At 39.1% G+C, this 22,920-nt stretch overlaps 1 protein-coding gene across 1 annotated transcript in view; it reads left to right on the forward strand.

Annotated features, from left to right (window-relative positions):
* Nucleotides 1–454: 454 nt before the first annotated feature.
* mfsd14a1 (major facilitator superfamily domain containing 14A 1) overlaps nt 455–22,920 on the forward strand; it is a 30,523-nt gene continuing 8,057 nt past the window's right edge. Inside the window, exons 1-9 of the mRNA XM_060829720.1 lie at nt 455–592; nt 7,221–7,316; nt 8,392–8,454; nt 10,409–10,536; nt 11,584–11,698; nt 14,277–14,495; nt 16,661–16,774; nt 20,440–20,511; nt 22,778–22,890. Coding sequence (XP_060685703.1) covers nt 512–592; nt 7,221–7,316; nt 8,392–8,454; nt 10,409–10,536; nt 11,584–11,698; nt 14,277–14,495; nt 16,661–16,774; nt 20,440–20,511; nt 22,778–22,890 — 1,001 coding nt within the window. The 5' untranslated portion in view covers nt 455–511. The remainder of the gene's footprint in view (nt 593–7,220; nt 7,317–8,391; nt 8,455–10,408; nt 10,537–11,583; nt 11,699–14,276; nt 14,496–16,660; nt 16,775–20,439; nt 20,512–22,777; nt 22,891–22,920) is intronic.

The raw sequence follows: 22,920 nt of genomic DNA on the forward strand, positions 1-22,920 counted from the left end.
ATTCCTGCACTGGTGCTGGGCCAAAGCCCTGAAACTGGCTTCCCAATGGCCCGAAACGTCGAATTTCCTGTTCCTTGGATGCTGCCTGACCTGCTGTGCTTTAACCAGCAACACATTTTCAGCTCTGATCTCCAGCATCTGCAGACCTCGCTTTTTTCCCAACTGCTCTGCAGAGCAAGAAGGGGTGCTGACTCAGCCAGTGTTTCCCACATCTCAGATTTAAAGCAAACCTTTAGCACAATAAAACATAAAAAGGTACCTAATATGAGTCAATAGAATAGATTTGATTACGTCAGAAGTGATGCTGTATAAAAGAGGGCATCAAAATCAGGAGTTCTGCAGGTCAATGAATGCGAGTAACCCTAATGACCCCATGGACACTTGGGGCGGGCCTGTACGATCACATGATCTCGCGGGGACCAATGGGTGGATCGTGCGATGTGATGACGTCAGCGCGGTTGCGGGGTAATGCTGTCACCATGGCGGCGCTGTGCGGGTTCGGGATGGAGTCATGATGCCCAGCAAGAAGAAGAAGCGGCTCCACCGCAGTATTCTGCTGGCTAAGAAGATCATCATTAAAGACGGAGGCACGGTGAGTGGCGCCGCAAAGGGAAGGCTCATCTTCCAGTAAATCCCGGTCCAGCAGAGCCCTCACCTCAGGCGGCATGGGCCGGGGGGGACAAGAGTCAGGCCCCAGGCCCCAAAGCCGCCTGTGGGCCCCGAGTTGTCTACAGCTTTAAATTCGGCCTGTCCATTAACGATCACACCTGTTAATTAACGAGCCCATCCATCCACTCATTTCGTCGGGATATTCACTAGTTCTTCTACCTAGAGCTGTGAAAGGTTGGATCTAGTGAATAAGAATTGAGTCCATGATTGTGGTTATCAAATGAGAATGTTCCTGAGAGAAAACTTTGCTTCCAGTAATCTTTCAATGCATCAAAAAGAGTGAGGCAGTATTCCCCCTTGCTATGCTCCCAAATAATAGATGTACTTTATAAACAACATGACAGAAAGATTTATTTTACTTTTAGATTATGTCAAGGGACCAATCAAGCTTGCACATTTCCTTAGCAAAAGGAGTGACTTTGCACAGCGGGCATGTTTGGACACAGGAAAATTTAACAATAGAATAATATCTTTTACACCAGCAGGAGTACACACATTAATTTTCAAAGACCATCACATAAGGATCCTTCCTGTGTAATTCATAGTTCTTTAACCATGTTCCAGGATTCGCTCTGAATGAGAGGTTGGCAGGCACTTGTCAGTCAGATGAATGTTGATGGGGAGATGAAACAGAAGATAAGAGATGGAGGAAACCAACTTTGTGAAGGTGATAAGAGGTAGAGATATAAATTAGATTAGATTAGATTAGATTAGATTAGACTTACAGTGTGGAAACAGGCCGTTCGGCCCAACAAGTCCACACCGACCCGCCGAAGCGCAACCCACCCATACCCCTACGTTTACCCCCTACCTAACACTACGGGCAATTTAGCTTGGCCAATTCACCTGACCCGCACATCTTTGGACTGTGGGAGGAAACCGGAGCACCCGGAGGAAACCCACGCAGACACGGGGAGAACGTGCAAACTCCACACAGTCAGTCGCCTGAGTCGGGAATTGAACCCGGGTCTACAGGCGCTGTGAGGCAGCAGTGCTAACCACTGTGCCACCGTGCCGCCCATGGGAATAGAGAAATAGAAATCAAATCAGTCAAATTCACAAAAGTTAGAGAGGTGGAATAAAAACCACTAATTTTACATTAAGGATTTGCTGTGAGCAGTGCCATGAAAGAAAGATGGAACAGTAAATTAGTGAAGATGAGATCGTTTAAAAGTCCTTCTTGTGATATTGAATCTAATTTTCGTTTTATGGTAGTACTTCTGAGCCAGACGTTATAGTTAAAGCTCCATTTAATCAATATGAAGTACAGAGTCGTGTTGAGAATAGTTCAGCTTTTTACCTGATGGTCTCCTGTTAACAAAACTTTAAACTGTGATCCAGCCATCTTCAGAGAGTCATGTTGAGGTGTACAGCACAGAAACAGACCCTTTAATCCAATTTGTCCATGCCAACCAGGTATCCTAACCCAATCTAACCCCATTTGCCAGCACTTGGCCCATATCCTTCTCAACCCTTCCTATTCATATACCCATCTTTTAAATATTGTAATTGTACCAGCCTCCACCACTTTCTCTGGCAGCTGATTCCATACACGCAGCACTCTTTCCGTGAAAAAGTTGCCCCTTGAGTTCATTTTATGTCATTCCCCTCTCACCCTAAACCAATACCCTCTAGTTCTGGACTTTCCCACCATAGGATATCTGTTTATCCTATCCATGCCCCTCATGGTTTTATCAACCTCTATAAGGTCACCCTCAGCCTCTGATGCTCCAGGGAAAACAGCCCCAGTCTATTCAGCCTCTCCCTACAGCTTAAGTGCTCCAACCCTTGCAACATCCATTTAAATCTTTTCTGAATCCTTTCAAGTTTCACAACATCCTTTCAATAGAAACAAGACCAGAATTGCAAGCAGTATCCAAAAGTGGCCTAACCAATGTCCTGCACAGCCGCAACATGACCTCCCAACTCCTATACTCAATGCTCTGACCAATAAAGGAACGTATACCAAACACCGCCTTCACTATCCTATGTAGCTGTGACACAACTTTCAAGGAATGATGAACCTGCATTCCAAGGTCTTTTTTTTTCTCTCAGCAACACTCCCTACGACCTTACCATTAAGTGTATAATTCAAGCTCTGATTTAAAGATCTTGTGACATTTTTATAACATATATCATTCAAAATAACTTCTGACAATGGAGCATTTAACACCTTGTTACTGCCCTTAGTATGCTGCAGTGTTAATTTGTTTTTCTTCCAGCTTTTCAGTGTAATATCTGTGAAACGTCCAAGTCAAACAGGCTATAGATTTCACAGGAATTGTTTGAATTAATTGCCCTTTCAACTTTTGAATGCAAAGATATCCAGTTATGTACCAGCATTAAATTTGCTGATATGGCAATTTCTCTCCAAAATCTATCTGTGGAAATTAAATTGAACTGTTGACCCAGTACTATTCGTAGCTTTCAACATCAAAATTAATAGCATTTTACTGTCAGTAATACAGTCTTGATCTGATTTTTTTTTTGTTGCTGTACTTTTTTGTAAGGTGCCCAAATATCAGCCCTAGACTTGAACACTGAAGCTCCAATATAGTCTTTTGGGTGAATTATAAAACTGAGGCACCAATAGCCCCCCTTGTGGTTATAAAACCTGACATTCCATCAGAGAAGAACAGGGTGTTATTGTAGTAACCTGAGCAACATTATAGCTAGATTATGTGGTTAGCACTGCTGCCTCACAGCGCCAGAGACCTGGGTTCAATTCCTGCCTCAGGCGACTGACTGTGTGGAGTTTGCACGTTCTCCCCGTGTCTGCGTGGGTTTCCTCCGGGTGCTCACGTTTCCTCCCACTGTCCAAAAATGTGCAGGTTAGGTGAATTGACCATGCTAAATTGCCCGTAGTGTTAGGGGCTGGGGTAAATGTAGGGGAATGTGTCTGGGTGGGTTGCAGTTCGGTGTGGACTTGTTGGGCTGAAGGGCCTATTTTCACACTGTAGGAAATCTAAGTAGGGAATCTAATTATCTGGTCATTAACATATTGTTACAGAGTCACAGAGCTGTACAGCATGGCTACAGACCCTTCGGTCTAACCTGTCCATGCCAACCAGATATCCCAACCCGATCTAGTCCTACCTGCCAGCACTCAGCCAATATGCTCCAAACCTTTCCTATTCATATACTTGTCCAAATGCCTTTATTGTGGGAGATTCTTGTGCATAAGTTAGCACTTTGCTGGCAATATGATTAAGTGGTGATTTGCTGATTAGAGAAGAAATCTCACTGGTATTTCAAATATTATACCAGTGGCTTCACTTCAGAAGAGCTGTTTTGTCTGTATAGTACTTTGGGGCACCCTCTGCTTTGAAAGATACAATATACAATACAGCGCAGGAACAGGCTTTGCTGATTCCTATTCCTTACTTAGACCTGCTACCCGTTGCTCATATAGGGTTTTGTGTGTCTTATCAAGATATGCTTTAAATGTTGCTAATTTGCCTGCTTCTACTGACAGCACATTCTAGGCACCCACCATTCTCTGTATGAGACATTTTCCCTGCAGCTTTCCCCTAAACCTTCACCTTCTCACCTTGAACCTGTGTCATCATGTAGTTGACCTTTCCACCATCAGAAAAAGCCTCTGACTATCCACGCTTTCTATGCTTCTCACAATTTTATCAGCTTACCCCTCAGTCTTTCCAATGAAAACAATTGAAGTTTATCCAACCTCTCCTCCATAATTAAATCCCTCCAGATTAGGCAACATCCTGATAATCCTAGTCTGCACCCTCTCCAAATCATCCATGTTCTTCTGGTAGTATGGTGACCAGAACTGGATGTGGCATTCCTTGGAGGTAAAACAAAAGAAAAAGCGCTGTTTTACCAAAAAATATTTTCTGATGTTTTCTCCCAAGTATAAGTTCAAACATCTGATAGTGGATTTCAGATTATCTTGTCTGAGGACAAAAACACCAGTACCCAGGGATCACATCAGATCATTGCACATGTTTGCATGTGAACATTTGGAATATTTCTAACTTTGGAAACTAAGCATATGCATTAGGCTGACAGTAAAAAAGGTAGGATCTCAGGGACACCTTAGCTTCTGTTTAAAACAAGGTTTCTGTGGTTACTTTGCCTGAATGAGTGGAGTTTGGTGACATTTAGAATATTACTAGTGTAGGAGTGTAGTCATAAAAATAAAAAAGGTACTTTTGCTTGATGTTTGGGATCAGTATGATGTAATTTCCATATTGATGAAAACATTTGAAAGGACTGCATCAAAATAACTTATCATTTGTTTGTTTCTTGTTATATTTTTAGTCTGTTATATATTTACATCCATTTCATTACCTTCATTTGTTTTGTACTTGTGTGAGGACATCTTTTAAAGGTACTGTATGGTTCCATTTAGTTACCTATGATGGTGACTTTGTTGCTAATATAATGTCCCAACAAGCCATCTAGAACATGAAAGAATAACTGAAAATTCAGCTGCCAAGTTGCATTTTAAGATTGGTACTCCGTGTTCCCACTCTCACTCTGTGCATTGCATAGTTTCATCAGGTAGTGTGTGGCATAGGCCAACTATGCTTTGAGGTGAATTGAAGCCTGTAAGATTGATATTTTTAAATTGGATGAGTTAACATGAATTGTTCTCTGAATATATTAGAATAATTTGCTTAATCTTAACACCATTTTGCCTAACCTTCACTTTGCTGGCAATATGATTAAGTGGTGATTTGCTGATTAGAGAAGAAATCTCACCCAGGTTGGTTGTTCTTTAATTACTCAAAGAGTCTTAATGTAAGTTCTTTGCTGTCTTGTAAAACATTGCAATGAATTTGTCAAGGCAACTACTGTCTTATTTTACCTCTGCAAAGTTGGGAGGGAACAGAAGCTATGATTTAGAATGATTATTTCCAAGTCTGAATAGTTAGATATTTGAGTTACTGTTTCATAAAATAGCAATTGCTCAGATTGCACTGAACTCTGACTCATTGGTAGCACTCTGTCTTCTTTGTCAGATGTTGGGTAGGTTCAAAAGCTTGAGTGTTTCGTCTAGGCTGACTCATCAGTAGAGTGCTTTGAGAATGTCACAGTCAGTGGCTTGGCTTCCAGTATCTGGTCAACAAGAAAGTCTTCATGTATCAAAAACAATTTGCTGTTTATTTAGCACATTTAGCATATTTATTTTTTTGAGAAAAACTTTACACCATTTGTGAGTAATAATAACACATTTATATTTACACTTGAGATGAAATCATACGAGAAGGAAGGCATCTGTGCCTAATTGGAAGGTAAATATCCATGGCAAGATCAAATTAAAACTTCTGCATTTTATAACGTATAGTTAATTTGTTAAACTTGACTATTTTTATTTTATCACATTTGAATTATCAAAATACTTTTCAAACATCCTGCAGTGAAAAATATTAACAAAATTAATATTCCTAGAGGTAACATAGATCAGTAAAAGGGAGAATCTTTTAAATGCAAAATTCTTAAATGTTTTAGACCCATTTTCAAAGCCTGTTTTCTACAGAAAATCGATTCGTTGATTTCAATCAGCGGTCTCTGAAACCTGTCTGTGAGTTTACCGATTTATCGGCCATCCTTGACAGGGTTCATCACAGCATGCAGCAAAAGACAACAGATATTTTTGCAGAACATCATTGCCAAATTTCTCAGTGAGATTGCCAAATAGTAGTATGCATTAAATTCAAAAGGACTTAAGAAGCAACTTCTAACTAAGCAGCTGCTTTAGGGAAGTCTTCAAAGGGTGGTAACAAATTAAGTTTTGTCATCCACATGCAACTCATTCAGCAATGAACTGTGTGATCAGGCCAACCTATTTCTCTCAATCAGTCATAGGTATTGAAAATCCGAGTTAAAACAAACCAGAATATCCAACCACCCGCAGCGTAGGGTAGATTGCAATTAATGATTGTTAATGTTTCACATCATTGCAAAGTTATGGAATATTTTGTCAGTTCTGATCAATCCTGTTTAATAATATAATTTATGAACATGGAAATGGCAGTACCACTGTCTGAGGACTCTTTCCCAATGGTGTGAAGTCGCAGAGGACCCACTGAAAATGTGTGTCGTTAATATTTTCAGGCTGCAACTTGCCATTACAGCAAACCTTTTATGAACAAGCATTTATGGGACCAGAAGTGTACCAATTAATTGAATATACTGCTTGATCAAGAGGTCCATATAATTGAGGTGAAAACACACACTAAGTAATAGAAACACAATTCAGAGAATATAAATATCACTGTTACACTTCATTTACAGCATGAATTACTTTAATAATGGAATTTTTGCCTTAAATAGAACTTATTAGCAGACAGTCTTCTCACTCGCGCCCTCAACAGACTGCTTGAACTTTGCGAAGATCACGATAATACAATAAATGTCTGATATTTAAGTATAAACCTTTTGCTGGTTTATCAAGCATTCAGTTCACAAGGTGCTGGTTAACACAATGTTTGCTGTACATGAATGGTTGCTGGTTCAGACATTAAGTGGGCAAGTTAGCCTCAAGTTAGTCTCCAGTGGTTTAATTACATTTTCTTTTCCAGCCTCAAGGAATAGGGGCACCAAGTGTATACCATGCTGTGATTGTAATTTTTCTGGAATTCTTTGCTTGGGGTCTTCTGACTGCACCAACACTGGTGGTAAGTTCTATCCATCATCTTGCCTTGTTTTCATAGAGTGGAAGCTAAAAATTAAACATCCTAGATCACAATATTTTTAGTCAGCTAGGAATGTGAAATGAACAAGTACAATTAATCTTTAAGCTATTGCACACTATGATTCGGTGTGATCATGAAAGCTTCATAGTTAAACAGATCGACCAGATGCATTTCATTGTTCAGGTAGTGCAAGCGATTGCAGTTTGACAACAGGGCAGAATGAAGATTCTCATCAACCTCATTTGTCCATGTAGTTGGGCTGCTTCCACATTAAAGATTTAGTTTCCCCACAACAATCTGTGGACTCATCTAATTAACATTAACAACAAATGCCACTTTCGGGGTTAATTGAAGCTACCCTATTTCAACTTGTGTATGATTGCTGCAGATATTGGAGAATTTCATCCTGTCCGAGTTGTGTTTAAATCAGAGTCTGAGAGCTGTAAAGCCAGACTATAAGCTCACTTTGTCACTCAGTTCTTGTTAAAACGTTCTTTTGCATGAGCCGCAAAACATATTTTCCTCCTGTTCATTTTGTTTTGTAATCCTTCATGGATTATAGGCATTACTAGCAAGTAATACTGGTCTTGCCCATTTCTAATTGCTTTTTAGGATGCTAATGGTGAACCATCTTACTGAATCTTACAACAGGTCTGTAGTTTGGCTTGCAACTGATTTGTATTAGTTGCATTAATGATTAATGACACCAGATTCATCTCTGTAGGCTGTTTAACAGAATAAGTTGTTAGATTGCAATTGTGTAAAGAATCATGTATTAGTGAAGTTAGGCTCAAAGATTTGTAGATGTTTTTATGTACGTTGCCTCATATCGAAGCCGGTTATAGTGCACCTAAGCCACTGCATTGCCTGGGCTTACTCATTCAACATCGTAACTCAAGCCCCTGACCATTCTGAAGTATATTTGTTCACAAGGTAGCTGAAGCATGGATGGATTGTGGTTCTTCAAATGTAATTGAAGGTATATAACTTGTGGGTAATAATAAACACGTTACAAATTTTGGATTTAATTGCAACAGAAATTTATTTTATTTCCTAGGTCTTGCATGAGACATTTCCCAAGCATACATTTTTGATGAATGGCTTAATTCAGGGAGTAAAGGTAAGTCTAGAATTTCTGTAAGTTTTTCGGCAGGTATCAAAATGTTCCATGAAATGTTTTAAGAAGCAGATGGAACCCACATGATAACATACACAACTGACTGACATGAAGAAATTAGCTGGTCCATTACACCTATCATACATTACAATAGTTGTTGCATCATGACTAGACACTTCTACCACTTCAATCAAAAATACAGTCCATTCCTATTTTGCACAGTTAATGTCTTGTCCCTCATTCTCTCCATTTATTAAACTTCAATAATTTATTGATAGAGACCAGATTCAGCTGTTCTATTGTTTAGTAGATCTCTATTAAGTCATTTTTAGGGCTGCACTGCTCTGAAGTAAATAGACAGAGGTTCACTGTTTTATCTTAAGTAGCTGCAATTTTTCAAACTTGCAATCATTGTAGCTCCAAGGCCACTCACTCATCACTTTTATCATTTACTTTGATGCCACACTAATTTTTGGTTCTTGGCAGATTAGTCATGGAGGAGGTGAAGTCAAGAACTGTCTTCATGCTTAGATTTCAAAGTAGCATTGTTCATTCTACATTATTACTAAATACTGCTTTTTATGGCAATCATAGATATACCAAGTTCTGATCTTATGGTTACATTAGGTAACAATTAATCTATCTTCTTTTGAGAGTTGATGAAGAATTATGTTGAAAGAATCCAATACCTTGTTACCTTTAGCTACATTATCTAGCTATGTTGTTAATGAACCTACATAGATCTGTGCACAATTCTTCCAAGTGTATACCATATTGCTAGCATACATAGAATACCACAGTTATCCAAGTTAATTGTTACTTGGTGTTGTTTGTCCCATTCCACAGAACTACATAAGCTATCTTCCTGCTGATGGATAATTATCAATAATTCCAAATAATTATTAGATAAATACGAAAAAGAATCACCTCTGTTAATTAAACTTAGTTTAACCCCAAGAAGTTTACTGCCACTGATGTTTCTGGATTAGTGGTGCTGGAAAAGCACAGCAGTTCAGGCAGTATCCGAGGAGCAGTAAAATTGATGTTTCGGACAAAAGCCCTTCATCAGCAATACAGCATTCCTGTATTCCTGTTGAAGGGCTTTTGTCCGAAACATCAATTTTACTGCTCCTCGGATACTGCCTGAACTGCTGTGCTTTTCCAGCACCATTAATCCAGAATCTGGTTTCCGGCATCTGCAGTCATTGTTTTTGCCACTAGTGTTTGCTGGCAAGCCTGAAGCTTTATATTTTGCTTGTGTCTAAAGTCTTTGAAGTAATTCAGCTTCCGAGCTCCTCCAGCGAGAAAATGATGTATGTGTCAGGCGAACTTAACAAAAAAACACCTGCAATTACAAGGTGCCTTTAACATCTTTTAGAAAAGTTTCAGAAACATTTAATGTACAATAGTTTATGTTGGAGAACAGTAACTACTTTTCTGTGTGTCATCTATGGCTCAGTTGGAAGCACATTCACTTCTGAATCACAAAGTTCCAAGTTAAATTTTCATTCTAGGCTTGAGCACAAAAATCAAAGATAATACGCCATGAATAATGTAATATTCTGGTCCTTTGGCTATACTATCCAAACTACGCAATTGTAAATATAAATTTGTTTTTACTTTTGATGAGCATTTTTCTACTGTTAATAGAACATAGAACATTACAGCTCAAGTAGTCATTTTGAATGGAACATTCCCCATGATGTTGTTTTTCCTTTTTGTTGTTCTAATTAGTTTTTCATGACATTGTTGATAGTTTTCTTAAATTACTTTTCCAGCTATTTAGAGGAAAAACTAGAGACTTTGTTTAGATAATCCATGTGATATATATGTGGAACTTTGACTTTCATTGTGATGAATGTGACTGCATCCGTGCAATGATGTAGGTTATTGAGTTATCATTTAATTTGCATAACGCAGGATAAAGTTAAATGAGAACTTTCTTTTTCTTCTCCAGGGATTACTGTCATTCCTGAGTGCACCACTGATAGGTGCACTTTCAGACGTGTGGGGGCGGAAGTCTTTTCTGTTGCTTACTGTCTTTTTCACCTGTGCTCCTATTCCTTTAATGAAGATTAGTCCATGGTAGGTATATATTTGTTTACATATATTGAAAAAATTAATAGCTGTCTAGTCGAATGTCCAAAGGTGGGCAAGTTAGGTGGATTGGCCATACTAAATTGCGCCAAAGTGTCCAGGGTTGTGCAGGTTAGGTGATTTAGCCATGGGGTAAAACCCCATGCAGGATTATGGGGATAGAATGGGATGCTCTTCACAGTGATGGTGCAGGCTCAGTGGCTGGAACGGTCTCTATCTGCACTGTAGGAATTCAATGATTAAGATTGCAGTACAGATATCAAGTTAAAAGTTCTCGGTTGCTTATGATTAGATCCTTCTCATGTCCAAGTTAAAGAAATGCTCTTGGAGATTCCAAGTCAGAGGAAGGTGAAATTTGATTTGTATATAAAGAAGGATCAGCAAATGTTTACAATGCACCCCATTCATCTTATTGTAAACATCCCTTTTCTGTTGTTTTTCTTCATTAGCAGTTATCTCAATCAAAATATTTTTTTAAAAAAATACACCAGTCATCTTTTTCTTGTTTTTTCGTATTCAGCTTGATGCAGAGGTTGAGAAAATGAGCATTTAGCTTGAAAGACAGTCCAACACTCCCACTTTTCAAAGACTGGTCATTTGTAATTGCTTTGAGGTTTGTGTACTGATGTAGTCTTACCAGACCATAGGGGCCGCTCTCTCATTAGAGAGAAGCAACTGGTAGTGTTTTAACCTGAGGGCCATCAGACCTCAGGCGAAGGAAGAGGTTGAGAAGGATAGTCCTTCATGGTAACCTCAAACCGGTGATGGAAATTGAACCTGCGCTGTTAGCATCACACTGATCTGCAAACCAACAGCCCAACCAACTGAGCTAAACCAATTCTCCTTTTGAGGTTTATGAAAATGTCATTCATTGTAACTTACTGAATGCTTAGGATGTCCCAGAAGGCATTTCAAATATTTGTCGGAAAGTGAGCTAATATGGCGAAGGATTGAAGTCTTCAAAAAATGCAAACTGTGCATTTTTTTTTCTCCTATCGAAAATTGTTTCTGATTGTATATTTTCCCCCCTCCCAGGTGGTATTTTGCAGTTATCTCCGTGTCAGGGGTATTTGCGGTGACCTTCTCTGTGGTATTTGCTTATGTAGCTGACATAACCCAAGAGCATGAAAGAAGTATGGCCTATGGATTGGTAAGTGAAGCAAAGCTGTTTAATATTTTCCTTCTCTCTTAGATTTTTCCCATGTTGTTTATAGTCGTTCTTTTACTTAACCATTCATGTAAACCATTACGTTTGGATTTGGCAGGAGTTTTACAACTGAGTGCCATTCCTGCCACTAAGCCTCACTATATATCCAGGCTGGGTACAGGCACCAAAACATATTCGCATCCACTGCCAAACGAGTCCTGGAATGGGATTCTAATTTGAAACAATCTGGCTCAGAAGCAGGCGTGCTCCAGCACGAGCCACAGACAGATTCCCCACCATGCTTTTTTTTTTGTAGTCTTAACTAGTTTATTTCAGGACACATTTGATAGCTGGAGAAGGCATTTCAGAATACTGGAAAAAACTGGAGGCTTAGTTTAGATCATTTATGTGATATTATAATTGTTGAACTCTGTGATGACTTTCATTGATGTGACTAAATGTTTTCATTTGAGTAGTATTACAAAAACCATACTTAATGAAGCTCTGTCTTTCCTACCATTGGTCATGTGATATATTGCTCCAATAACTTTGATACATCTGTCTAAATTACTACTTTTCTTTTTCTCCTTTTTTTGTATTTTCTAAAATCCTAGAGACGATTTATGCCTTTCCAAATAAAAAGCCACCTTTTCTACAACATTGAATCTCTCCAATCAGTTTTCTGACCCATCCCACAGAACCAAATGCTTGAAACGTAGTCATGCATGTCATCCTTTGACTGTAACCATTATGCATTCACCTTGCAGCTCTCCATCCACCTTTTATCAACCATAATTCTTCAACTATATGTAACAATTGTTTATGGGTTCTTATGCAAAGCCATTTCTGTTGCTCATCTCATTTACACTCAAGTGTTCAATTCCATCCCTGTTTATCTGATCACAGGCAAAGAGATTCCAGTACTAGTTTCTCTTTCCACTTCTACACTGTCATCCATTGCTCATTCCTTGATCCTTCCTTTTCCTTGTCTACATGCTGCTGCTTTGCAGTACCATCTGTAGGCAATGGGTTGGTTTCTATATGCATTCTGATATCATCCATGCTATCTCTCAACTATCTCTTTGAACACATCCACTCCTTGTTTGACATTCATCTTTGGATGTTGTCATCATTGGGAACACTGAATGTGTCCTCTTCAGCTCCTGTTAGAAACTTCATGCTTTTGCCATTCATTCTGTTCCCCACCTGTTCACCCATTTGGACTGGACCATATTGTTCACTGGCTTTGCATTCAGTTTGACCTGTGCTGAGCATCTTATTCTGTATTTTTTTTTCTTTCATATCTGAATTTATTTAGACCAATATCCTGTTTAAGGATCTCTACATTTTAAAAACAGGGCGGCACGGTGGCACAGTGGTTAGCACTGCTGCCTCACAGCGCCAGAGACCCAGGTTCAATTCCCGCCTCAGGCGACTCTCTGTGTGGAGTTTGCACATTCTCCCCGTGTCTGCATGGGTTTCCTCCGGGTGCTCCAGTTTCCTCCCACAGTCCAAAAATGTGCAGATTAGGTGAATTGGCCATGCTAAATTACCCATAGTGTTAGATGGAGGGGAATGGGTCTGGGTGGGTTGCACTTTGGTGGGTCGGTGTGGACTCGTTGGGCCAAAGGGCGTGTTTCCACACTGTAAGTAATCTTAAAAAAAGTAGAAAATACTCAACAAGTAAGAGAGCATCTATGCAGACAAAACATAGTTCAAGTTGATAATGTTTTGGCGTAACTGGAAATAGTTGAGAAATGTAACAAGGTTTACATTTATAGAAAAAAGGACAGTGGAAGGAGAAGAATGAAAGGGAAGGTCTGGAATAAAGGAGAAATTAAATAACAAATGGGGTAATTATAATGAAATTGGCGATGCATCTATAGAAGGTATAAATGGGTATAGCAGGATACAGAAATTGCTAGGGAAACTCGGCTGGTCTGGCAGCATCTGTGAAAAGTTAATGTTTCAAGTCCAGTGACTTTTTTTGGCATCTGCAGTTTTAAAATTGTTTTATTTTAGTAAAACAGAAACTTTCTCTCTGTTTAGATGCTGTGTTATTTGTTGAATATTTTCTGCATTCTCTATTTTTTAAAATGCACAGACACTGCTAATGTGGCAATTTTCCATCCCATTCCCACTTTGACGTCTTTGTCTTCAGCCTGCCTCCAGATTCAGCGAAATTCACTGTAAACTTGAACCCTAGCGTGTCATCTTTTAATTAGGCACTTCAGAAGCCTTTTCAGTGTGGATGTTGCACTCAGGAATTCCACATCATAAGCCCTGCTCCCAATTCTTTTTTGGATGCAGCTGTTGTTAACAATTCTGACCGAAGTATTTCTAGGATTTGCTGATTTATGATTTTCAGCCCAGATTATTTTACATTTTTGTTTCCTTGTGTTTTATTTCCTCTGAAGAATCGATTAAAGCAAGGCAAAGCGATCTTTCAGTTTAGAGTCATAGTTCAATGCTCTGATGAAAATAACTTTTTAAAAGTGCACAGTTCTCTGTACTTGCATACTCTCACAACGTATTAAACTTTTTGGACTGCAATGATTATTTTAATCTTCATGATTGCTAGGTTTCAGCCACGTTTGCTGCAAGCTTGGTTACCAGCCCAGCCATTGGTGCCTATCTCGGTCGAATTTATGGGGATAGCCTTGTTGTTGTTCTTGCTACAGCAATTGCTCTTCTGGATATCTGCTTTATATTGGTGGCTTTACCAGAATCTCTCCCTGAAAAAATGCGACCTGCCTCATGGGGAGCTCCCATCTCTTGGGAGCAAGCTGATCCATTTGCGGTATGTGTGGCGTGGACTTTGTAATATACTTTATATTATAAGTTGTAAGTTTTATAACCAGTATCTGTGATGCTTCAAATGGACTCTAATCTTGAACTTTTGATTTAAATTTTCACGTGGCTTATTGATTGTATTTGCTTACAGCTTTAACTGGAGCCACTATTTTCTAGATATTAAATTATTTCTGTATTCATAAATACTTTTCACTTGTATCAAATACCTGTTGAAATTTCTATTCATTTGGCCATCTTCACATCTGTTAATTGAACTGTTTAGAATGATAGTTTTGCTTAGTCAGTAGAGACACTGCTTTGTATGACCAAACTCATCTAAAAGTATAAAATTGCACAGCTGAAAAAGACCTCTTCCTGCAATACTGAAGTAATCTTTTGTCTTTGCTTGGGGTCATAAAGATGTACAGCACAGAATCAGACCCTTCAGTCCAACTCAACCGTGTTGTCCAGAAATTCTCAATTAATCTAGTCCTGTTTATCAGCATTTGGCCCAAATCTCTCCATACCCTTGGTATTAATAAACCTATCCAGATTCTTTTTAAATTTGAAATTATACCAACCTCCATTTTCCTCTGGCAGTTCATTACATACACCGCCCTCTGTGTGAAAATGTTGACCCTTAGGTCCCTTTTTTTTTACACCTTTCTCCTCACCAAAATCCCATGCCCTCTAGTTTTGGTAAAAGTACCTTAGCTATTCACCCTATCCATGCCCTTCTTGATTTCATAAACTTCAATAAGGTCACCTCTCAGCTTCTGATGCTGTAGGGGGGAAAATACCCCAGCCAATTCAGTCTCCCTCATAGCTGAAACCTTCTAACCACGCAACATCCTTGCACATTGTTTCTTCACCTTTTCAAGTTTAACAACATCTTTCCAATAACAGGGAGACCAGAATTGAATGCATTATTCCAAAAGTGGTCAGACCAATGTCCCGTACAGCTGCAACTTGACCTTCCAACTCCTTTATTCTATGCACTGACCAAAAAAGAGACGTTGGGAAAATGTTTTAAACAAAGTAGTCAGGAGAGGAGACCTTGAACAATTAACTAGCTTTTATTTCATGGCCATGAGGAATTGCATCTTTGTTTGGAGAAGAAGTCTGAAGCAATTCCAATGAAATACAGAATGTTACAAGTTATATAGTATATCACAAGCCCACTGTCCATTATCTATGCAACCTAGGGGCAATCGTAAGGTCCACATACATTGTCCAGACCTACATTTCTTAATGTCTACAAAACTGAATGTTATCTTATACTGCAGGTTCAGCTAGGCAGAAACAACCGATAAGGGACATAGTGAAACAATACATCATTGTATGAAGCAGGACTATCTAATGGCCTGAGGAGCAGAGACAGCCTGCAGCTGCAAGGTCAGGCTACCAAAATAGAATTCCTCAGCCTGGGCTCAAATAGCACTATACCAGTAGACTACATTGTACTGCAAACATTGCTTTGTGACAAAAATGGCTTCCACACAGTTGTGTGTCAATTTTGGTCAAATTCTTCCACACAAATGAACCAAATGCTGCCTTCACCAGTCTGTCTACCTGTGAGTCCACCTTCAAGAAACTATGAACCTGTACCCCAAGGTCTCTCTTTTTTCAGCAACAGTCCCCAGAACCCTACCATTAAGTGTATCCTGATTTGCCTTACCAAAATGTAACACCTCACATTTATCTAAATTAAACTTCATCTGCCACTCTTCAGCCCATCTGATCAAGGTCCTATTGTATTCTGAGATAACCTTGACTGTCCACTACACCACCAATTTTAGTGTCATCTGCAAACTGACTAACTATACCTCCTATATTCACATTCAAATCATTTATATAAATGACAATACCAGTGTAACCTGCACCGATCCTTGTGGCACACTACTGGTCACAGGCCCCCAGCCCGATTAAACAACCCTCTACCACCACCCCCTGTCTCCTACCTTCAACCCAATTTTGTATCCAAATGCCAAGCTCACTCTGGATTCCTTGGTTCTTTTTATACATTCTAACAGATTGCAATATTTTACCCTGCACCAGCTACATGTATTGTCAAAACTAAGTCGTTTTCAAAATTAGGAATGAAAGATTGTGACAGCTCTGATGTAAATATACTGTTGATGTTTATGCACATAACTTTTTTTTAATCTGCAGTCTCTCAAAAAAGTTGGCCAAGATTCAACGGTTTTACTTATCTGTATTACGGTTTTCCTATCCTACCTTCCAGAGGCGGGCCAGTATTCCAGTTTTTTTCTTTATCTCAGACAGGTATGAACAACTTTGGGGAACTGCCATAGATTTCATAAATTTTAGATCACTGTTCAATATGTTTGTTCATGGGAACTTGTGAATTAGGAGCAGCAATTCTATCCCTCCAACATGCTCCACCATTCAGTAAGATTGTGGTTGATCTAATTGTAATCTGCAATCTCGCCTACACCTGTTAACCTTTAAAACTTGCACTTAACAAGAATCTATCTTTCATTGCATTTAAAATATTCAGTACTCTGTTTCCAGCATCTTCTTGGGAAGACAGTTCCAAAGGCATTCAAATGTCTGAGGGAAAACAATTCACCTGTTTTCTGTTTTAACTGGGTTTATAAACAGTGACTCTACCTCTACATTTTACCATAAGAGGAAACATCCTCTTCATATTTACCTGATAAAACCACTCTGTAATAAAAGCAAAATAATGCAGATGTTGAAAGTTTGAAATAAAAACAGAATGCTGGAGGAACACTGCCGTTTTAGCAGCATTTGTGGAGAGAGAAACGGAGTTAAGATTGAGTGCAGATTGAATCTTCAGTTCCAAAGAAGAATCATATTGGGCTCAATGTTACTTGTTTTTCTTTCCCCTCGGTAATAATTTCATTAAAGCTTATTTTGTGCACCTTCAGTTTAGATCAAGCAAATGATCCGTTGAAGATTATTTTGTTAGAATTGTAGATTACAACAAATTTCTGCTGAATGTGTGGTGCCATATTTTTGAAATTTGTATTTTAAATAAGACGTGTATCCACTTTACATTATTCAAGAAGCCTTCATTGTATTCCAAATGAATTCACACTTCATACTAAAAACGTGCTCACTTTCAAAATTGGGAATGTGCTTTGGTGAGCATCTGCATAATTTGGTCTTTCCCATTGTACGTGTAATGTAATTTATTAGCCTGCTTACATTTTTACTGCTATAATTTTTAAAACCAAAATTAGTTCTTTAACCTTGGGTACCATTTGCTGCATGTGTTCTATTCGTGTTTGTGCAAAACACTAGAATGTAGTATTTTTCAAACAGTATTGGTCTCAGGCGATTTATGTTCACTTTATTAATGTAAGATTATTTTGCAAGAGTAAACCCTAAAATAATCTATAATGAACAGTTGAGTTAGAAAGATTAACAAAACTGCCATTTTATTTTATTGAATTTGTCACAGGTAAATTAAGCACTGTTATTCCCAGAGTCCGAGTCATACAGCATGGAAGCAGACCCTTCAATCCGCTGGTGTGTGTTGACCTCGTCCCATTTGCCAGCATTTAGCCCATGTCCCTCTTAAATCCTTCCTATTCATATACCCATCCAGCTGCCTTTTAAATGTTGTAATTGTACTCCCATTTACCACTTCCTCTGGCAGCTCATTCTGTACGCACGCTACCATCTGTGTGAAAATGATTCCCCTGCGGTCCTTTTTAAATCTTGCCCCTCTCATCTTAAATTTATGTCTTCTAGTTTTGGATTCTGCCACACTAGGAAGAAGACTTCAGCTATTCACCCTATCCATGTCCCTCGTGATTATACAAACCACTTTTAGATCAACCTTCAGCCTCCAATGCTTCAAGCAAAAAAGCCTCTTCCTATAACTCAAATCCTCCAGTCCCAGCAACATCCTGATAAATCTTTTCTGCACTCTGTCAAGTTTAACAATATCTTTCCTATAGAAGGGCAACCAGAATTGCACGTGCTCTAAAAGTGGCCTTACCAATGTCCTGTAGAGCTGCAACATGACATACAACTCCTGTACTCAATGTTCTCACCTTGTGCCAAACACCACCACCACCCACCTATTTACCTGTGACTCTACTTTCAAGGAAATATGCATTTGCACCCCTAGGTCTCTTTGTTTGGCAACACTCCCCAGAGCCCTACCATTAATTGTAAAAGTCCTGCCCTGGTTTGTCTTGCCAAAATGCAATACCTCAGACTTAACTAAATGAAACTCTTATCAGCCACTCCTTTCCCCATTGGCCCATCTGATCAAGGTCCCATTACACTAGGAGATAATCTTCTTCACTGTCCATGACATGACCCTTTTTGGTGTCATCTGAAAACTTGCTAATCGTACCTTCTATGTTCATATGCACGTCATTTATATAAATGACGAAAAGCACAGCACTGGTCACAGGCCTCCAGTTCAAAAAGCAACCCTCCACCATTATCCTCTGTCTCCTACCTTTAAAGCTAATTTTGTATCAGATTGGCTAGCTCCCCATGGTACCTATGTGATCTAAACCTACTAACTAGTCTAACCTTTTGCTGAAATCCATACAGACAATGTCTATTTCTCTGCCTTCTTCGATCTTCTTTGTCACTTCTTCAAAAAACTGAAAATAGTGAGACATGATTTCCCCACACCAAGCCATGTTCACTATCCCTATTCCGTTCATGGTAATCCTGTTCCTCAAAATCCCCTCCAACAATTTACCCACCATTAACTTAAGGCTCACTGGTCTCTAGTTCTCTGGCTTTTATTTGCAGCCTTTCTTAAATAATGGCACCACATTAGCCACCCTACAGTCTTCCCGCACCTTATTTGAGGCTGCTGATGATACACACAGCTCAGTGATTATCTCTTCCCTCACTTCGCACAAAACTCTGGGAAACACCTGATCAGGGCTTGGGGATTTATCCATTTTTATGCATTTTAAGACCACCAGCACCTCCTCATCACTGTTTATTTCCAAGTGTCCTAGCTTCCATCATAGTGAAAGTTAAAGATTTCTTTTTACAAAATACACTGAATTCCCCAATTTACACAATTTTCAGACCAAGGTTAACAGCATTGGCCCTGTTTCTGTACTTAACAGTTAATATTTATTACAAATAACTGTTAGCTGTAGGTGCAACTCTTTATGTAACATCAGCATGTAACTTTACCAGCTAAAACTCTAATCCCCTTATAAACTTCTTCCTTCACAAACATACACAGATACAGAAGTGGGAAGGAAAGACATAGACTTCACTGAACTGGAAAGCAGTTCAGTGGTCTCTATTCACAAAATCTCCTGAGATTATTCTTGTATTGATCAGAATGCTGTATCATCTTCATCCTTCTCCAAGACTTTCAATGGTTTTAGGTCCGATGCTGGTTCACCACTACAAAATGTCTGACTTGTTGATTAGAATTCATGGCTTATAATAACTGCTGGAGGAAGTCTAAAGCTGTCTATATATTGTTCACAACCCCAAGCTGTTCAATTACCTGAAAACCAATCATTTAGTTGTTGTAGTTATAAAGCGTTTGGCATCAATGACTGATCCACAAACCAATTAGTAATTTGTTGCCAACCAAAGATCCATTTGGACATAACCCTTTGAGTCCTTCTGAGGATAGGCCACTGGACCTGAAATTTTAACTCTGATTTCTCTCCACAGATGCTGCTGGACCTGCTGAGATTTTCCAACGATTTCTGTTTTTGACCCTTTTGACTCCAGCTCATCTACGAACTATCAATTATTACTGGTAGTGGAAACTATGTACACAGTGTTTACAATGAGTGTCAGGTTATTTGCTTTCAAAACATATAGCAATCCTTGGTTTTAAAATAGTTAGCTCACTACAGTCTACAATTAAAAATACAGACCGTCTTTACAAAAGTTCATATAACATGTAGATTCATCAAATTGAATAATACAGCTTTTTTTTTATTTTCTGATAGGTCATGAAATTTTCAGCAGAAAGTGTAACAGCCTTTATTGCTGTCCTTGGAATTCTGTCCATCATTGCACAAGTAAGCATCCAGTTGCAGCCTCATAGGGTGCTAAAAGAATTTTCTCTCCTCCTCGCACCACTCTTTACTTCAAGATAGTATTGGTATATATGCTGAATCTTTTCAGGAGGCTGGCTCTTGTAAGGTACTGGTACAATTTCTCTCCATGTTTACAGTGAATGAAAGTTCACCTAAGGATATCTGGAGGCAGTTTGAGGATTGAGATCCAACAACAGTGAAGGGATAGCTGCAAATGTGTTGCTGGTCAAAGCACAGCAGGTTAGGCAGCATCTCAGGAATAGAGAATTCGACGTTTCGAGCATAAGCCCTTCATCAGGAATATAGTTACAAGTCAGACTTGTGTGGCTTGGAGGAATACTTGCAGATGTTGGTGCTTCAGTGCATCTGTTCTGGTCATCTTCAGACAATTCCTTTACCAGGCAGAGTCCATCTGCTCATCAATCAGCAGTGTCCTTGTATGTAGTATAAATGTTGATTTTTATTTTTCTTTTTCTCCCTTGAATTGGTATTCTTAAGAATTGTCTAGTTGAGTGTAAGACAAGAGCTTTGGTAAAAATTCTTTCTTTTCAGCAATAATCCAGTTTTATTTTGCAAAATAGCTGTTTGGATACAAAAGATCTACCTTATCAAAGCTTTTCATCTTGAATTCATCCAGACAATTTCCCAGAAATATCAGTTAGGAGAAAACCGCATTTATGCTGTTATAAAAGTGTTGATTTCCCTTTACTGTATTTCTTACAAATGGTTCTATAAATATAATGTCAAGGTTTGAGTGTCTTTTTTCAGTAATTTATTTATTCAGTTAATTTAAATTCTTTAGCTGCCTCACCTGGATTATTGACAAAGTAATCTAGCAATCTAAAAATACTAGCTTAGTAACATGATCCCTACAATACTATACTTTCAAATACTGGTTCCCAAACCATGGCAAATTGAGCAAGATCCGATGGTTATTTCAAAATCGCTCAGTGAGCATTCTGGCTTAGTTTGCAGATGTTAGGTGGAGGGACATTAGGGAGGCAGGGAGACTGCAGAGGATTTTAATAGGTTAGGAGAGTGGGCAAATAAGTGGCAGATGGCATACAACATGGGAAAGTGTACGGTCGTGTATTTTGGTAGGAAGAGTAAAGGCATGGACTATTTTCTAATTGGGGAGAAAATTCAGAAGTCTGAAGTGCAAAGAGACTTGGGAGTTCTAGTCCAGGATTCTCTCAAGGTAAGCTTGTAGGTTGGGACCGTGGTTAGGAAGTCAAATGCAATGATGGCAGTTATTTTGAGAGGACTTGAATATAATAGCAGGGATGTACTTCTGAAGCTCTGTAAAATTCTGGTCAGGCCACGTTTGGAGTATTCTGCACAGATTTGGGCCCTATGTCTCAGCAAGGATGTACTGGCCCCAGAGTGTGTTTGGAGGAGGTTCGCGAGAATGGACCCTGGAATGAAAGGCTTAACGTATGAGGAATGTTTGAGGATGCTCTATACTGAATGGCGCTTAGAAGGATGAGAGGGGGTCTATATGAAACTTAAAGAATACTGAATGGCCTGGACAAAGTGGATGTTGGGAAGATATTTCCCTTTTTGGGAGAGATTAGGACTTGAGGGCACAGTCTTTGAGTAAAGGGAAGATCTTTTAGATCAGCCACCAGGAAAAACTTGTTCAACAAGAGAGCGGAATCTATATCACAGAAGGCTATGGAGGCCAGGTCTGAGTGTATTTAAGACTGAGATAGGTAGGTTCTTAATTGTCAAGGGGATCAAGGGTTACAGGGAATGGGGATGAGAAATTTATCAGTTATGATTGAGTCTGCTCCATCATTCAACGAGCTGAATGGCCTAACTTCTGCTCCTATGTCTTTTGGTCTTATGCTTCACCTAGCCTCCCCCCATTCCAACACAGCAATTTGCTGCGGTCACAAGTTCTGCATGCATGTTCTGTATGCATGTTCTGTTGTTAAGATATTGGGATATTTCTCACTTCCTTGCAACAACATTAATGGTCACTTCTTCAGCTACTACACCTTTTCTCTTTGGAACTCTAGATTTGATAGCCTTTATCTTGCCATTGTCCTACTTTCTGATCATTTGAAAAATACTCTTCTCAATAATGCTTTTGCTTTGTTCCCAGGCTTCTATCTTTCTCCCCTTTTCACTTACGAGTAGTATTCTCCAGAGTGTTTCTATGCATAAAGAGCATTGAAAAAAGCTAATAAGCTGAAACTGTTGACCCTCAAAGCAAACTTAAATGTTAATTGCATTTCTATTTCAGACAGCTGTCCTGAGTTTGCTCATGCGATCCATTGGGAATAAAAACACTATTCTGTTGGGGTTAGGATTCCAGATGTTACAGTTGGCTTGGTATGGCTTCGGCTCTGAGCCTTGGTATGTAAATTGAACCTTTTCAGAGATTTA

The sequence above is a fragment of the Hemiscyllium ocellatum genome, chromosome 9, assembly GCF_020745735.1.
Source record: "Hemiscyllium ocellatum isolate sHemOce1 chromosome 9, sHemOce1.pat.X.cur, whole genome shotgun sequence".
Taxonomy (NCBI): Eukaryota; Metazoa; Chordata; class Chondrichthyes; order Orectolobiformes; family Hemiscylliidae; genus Hemiscyllium; species Hemiscyllium ocellatum.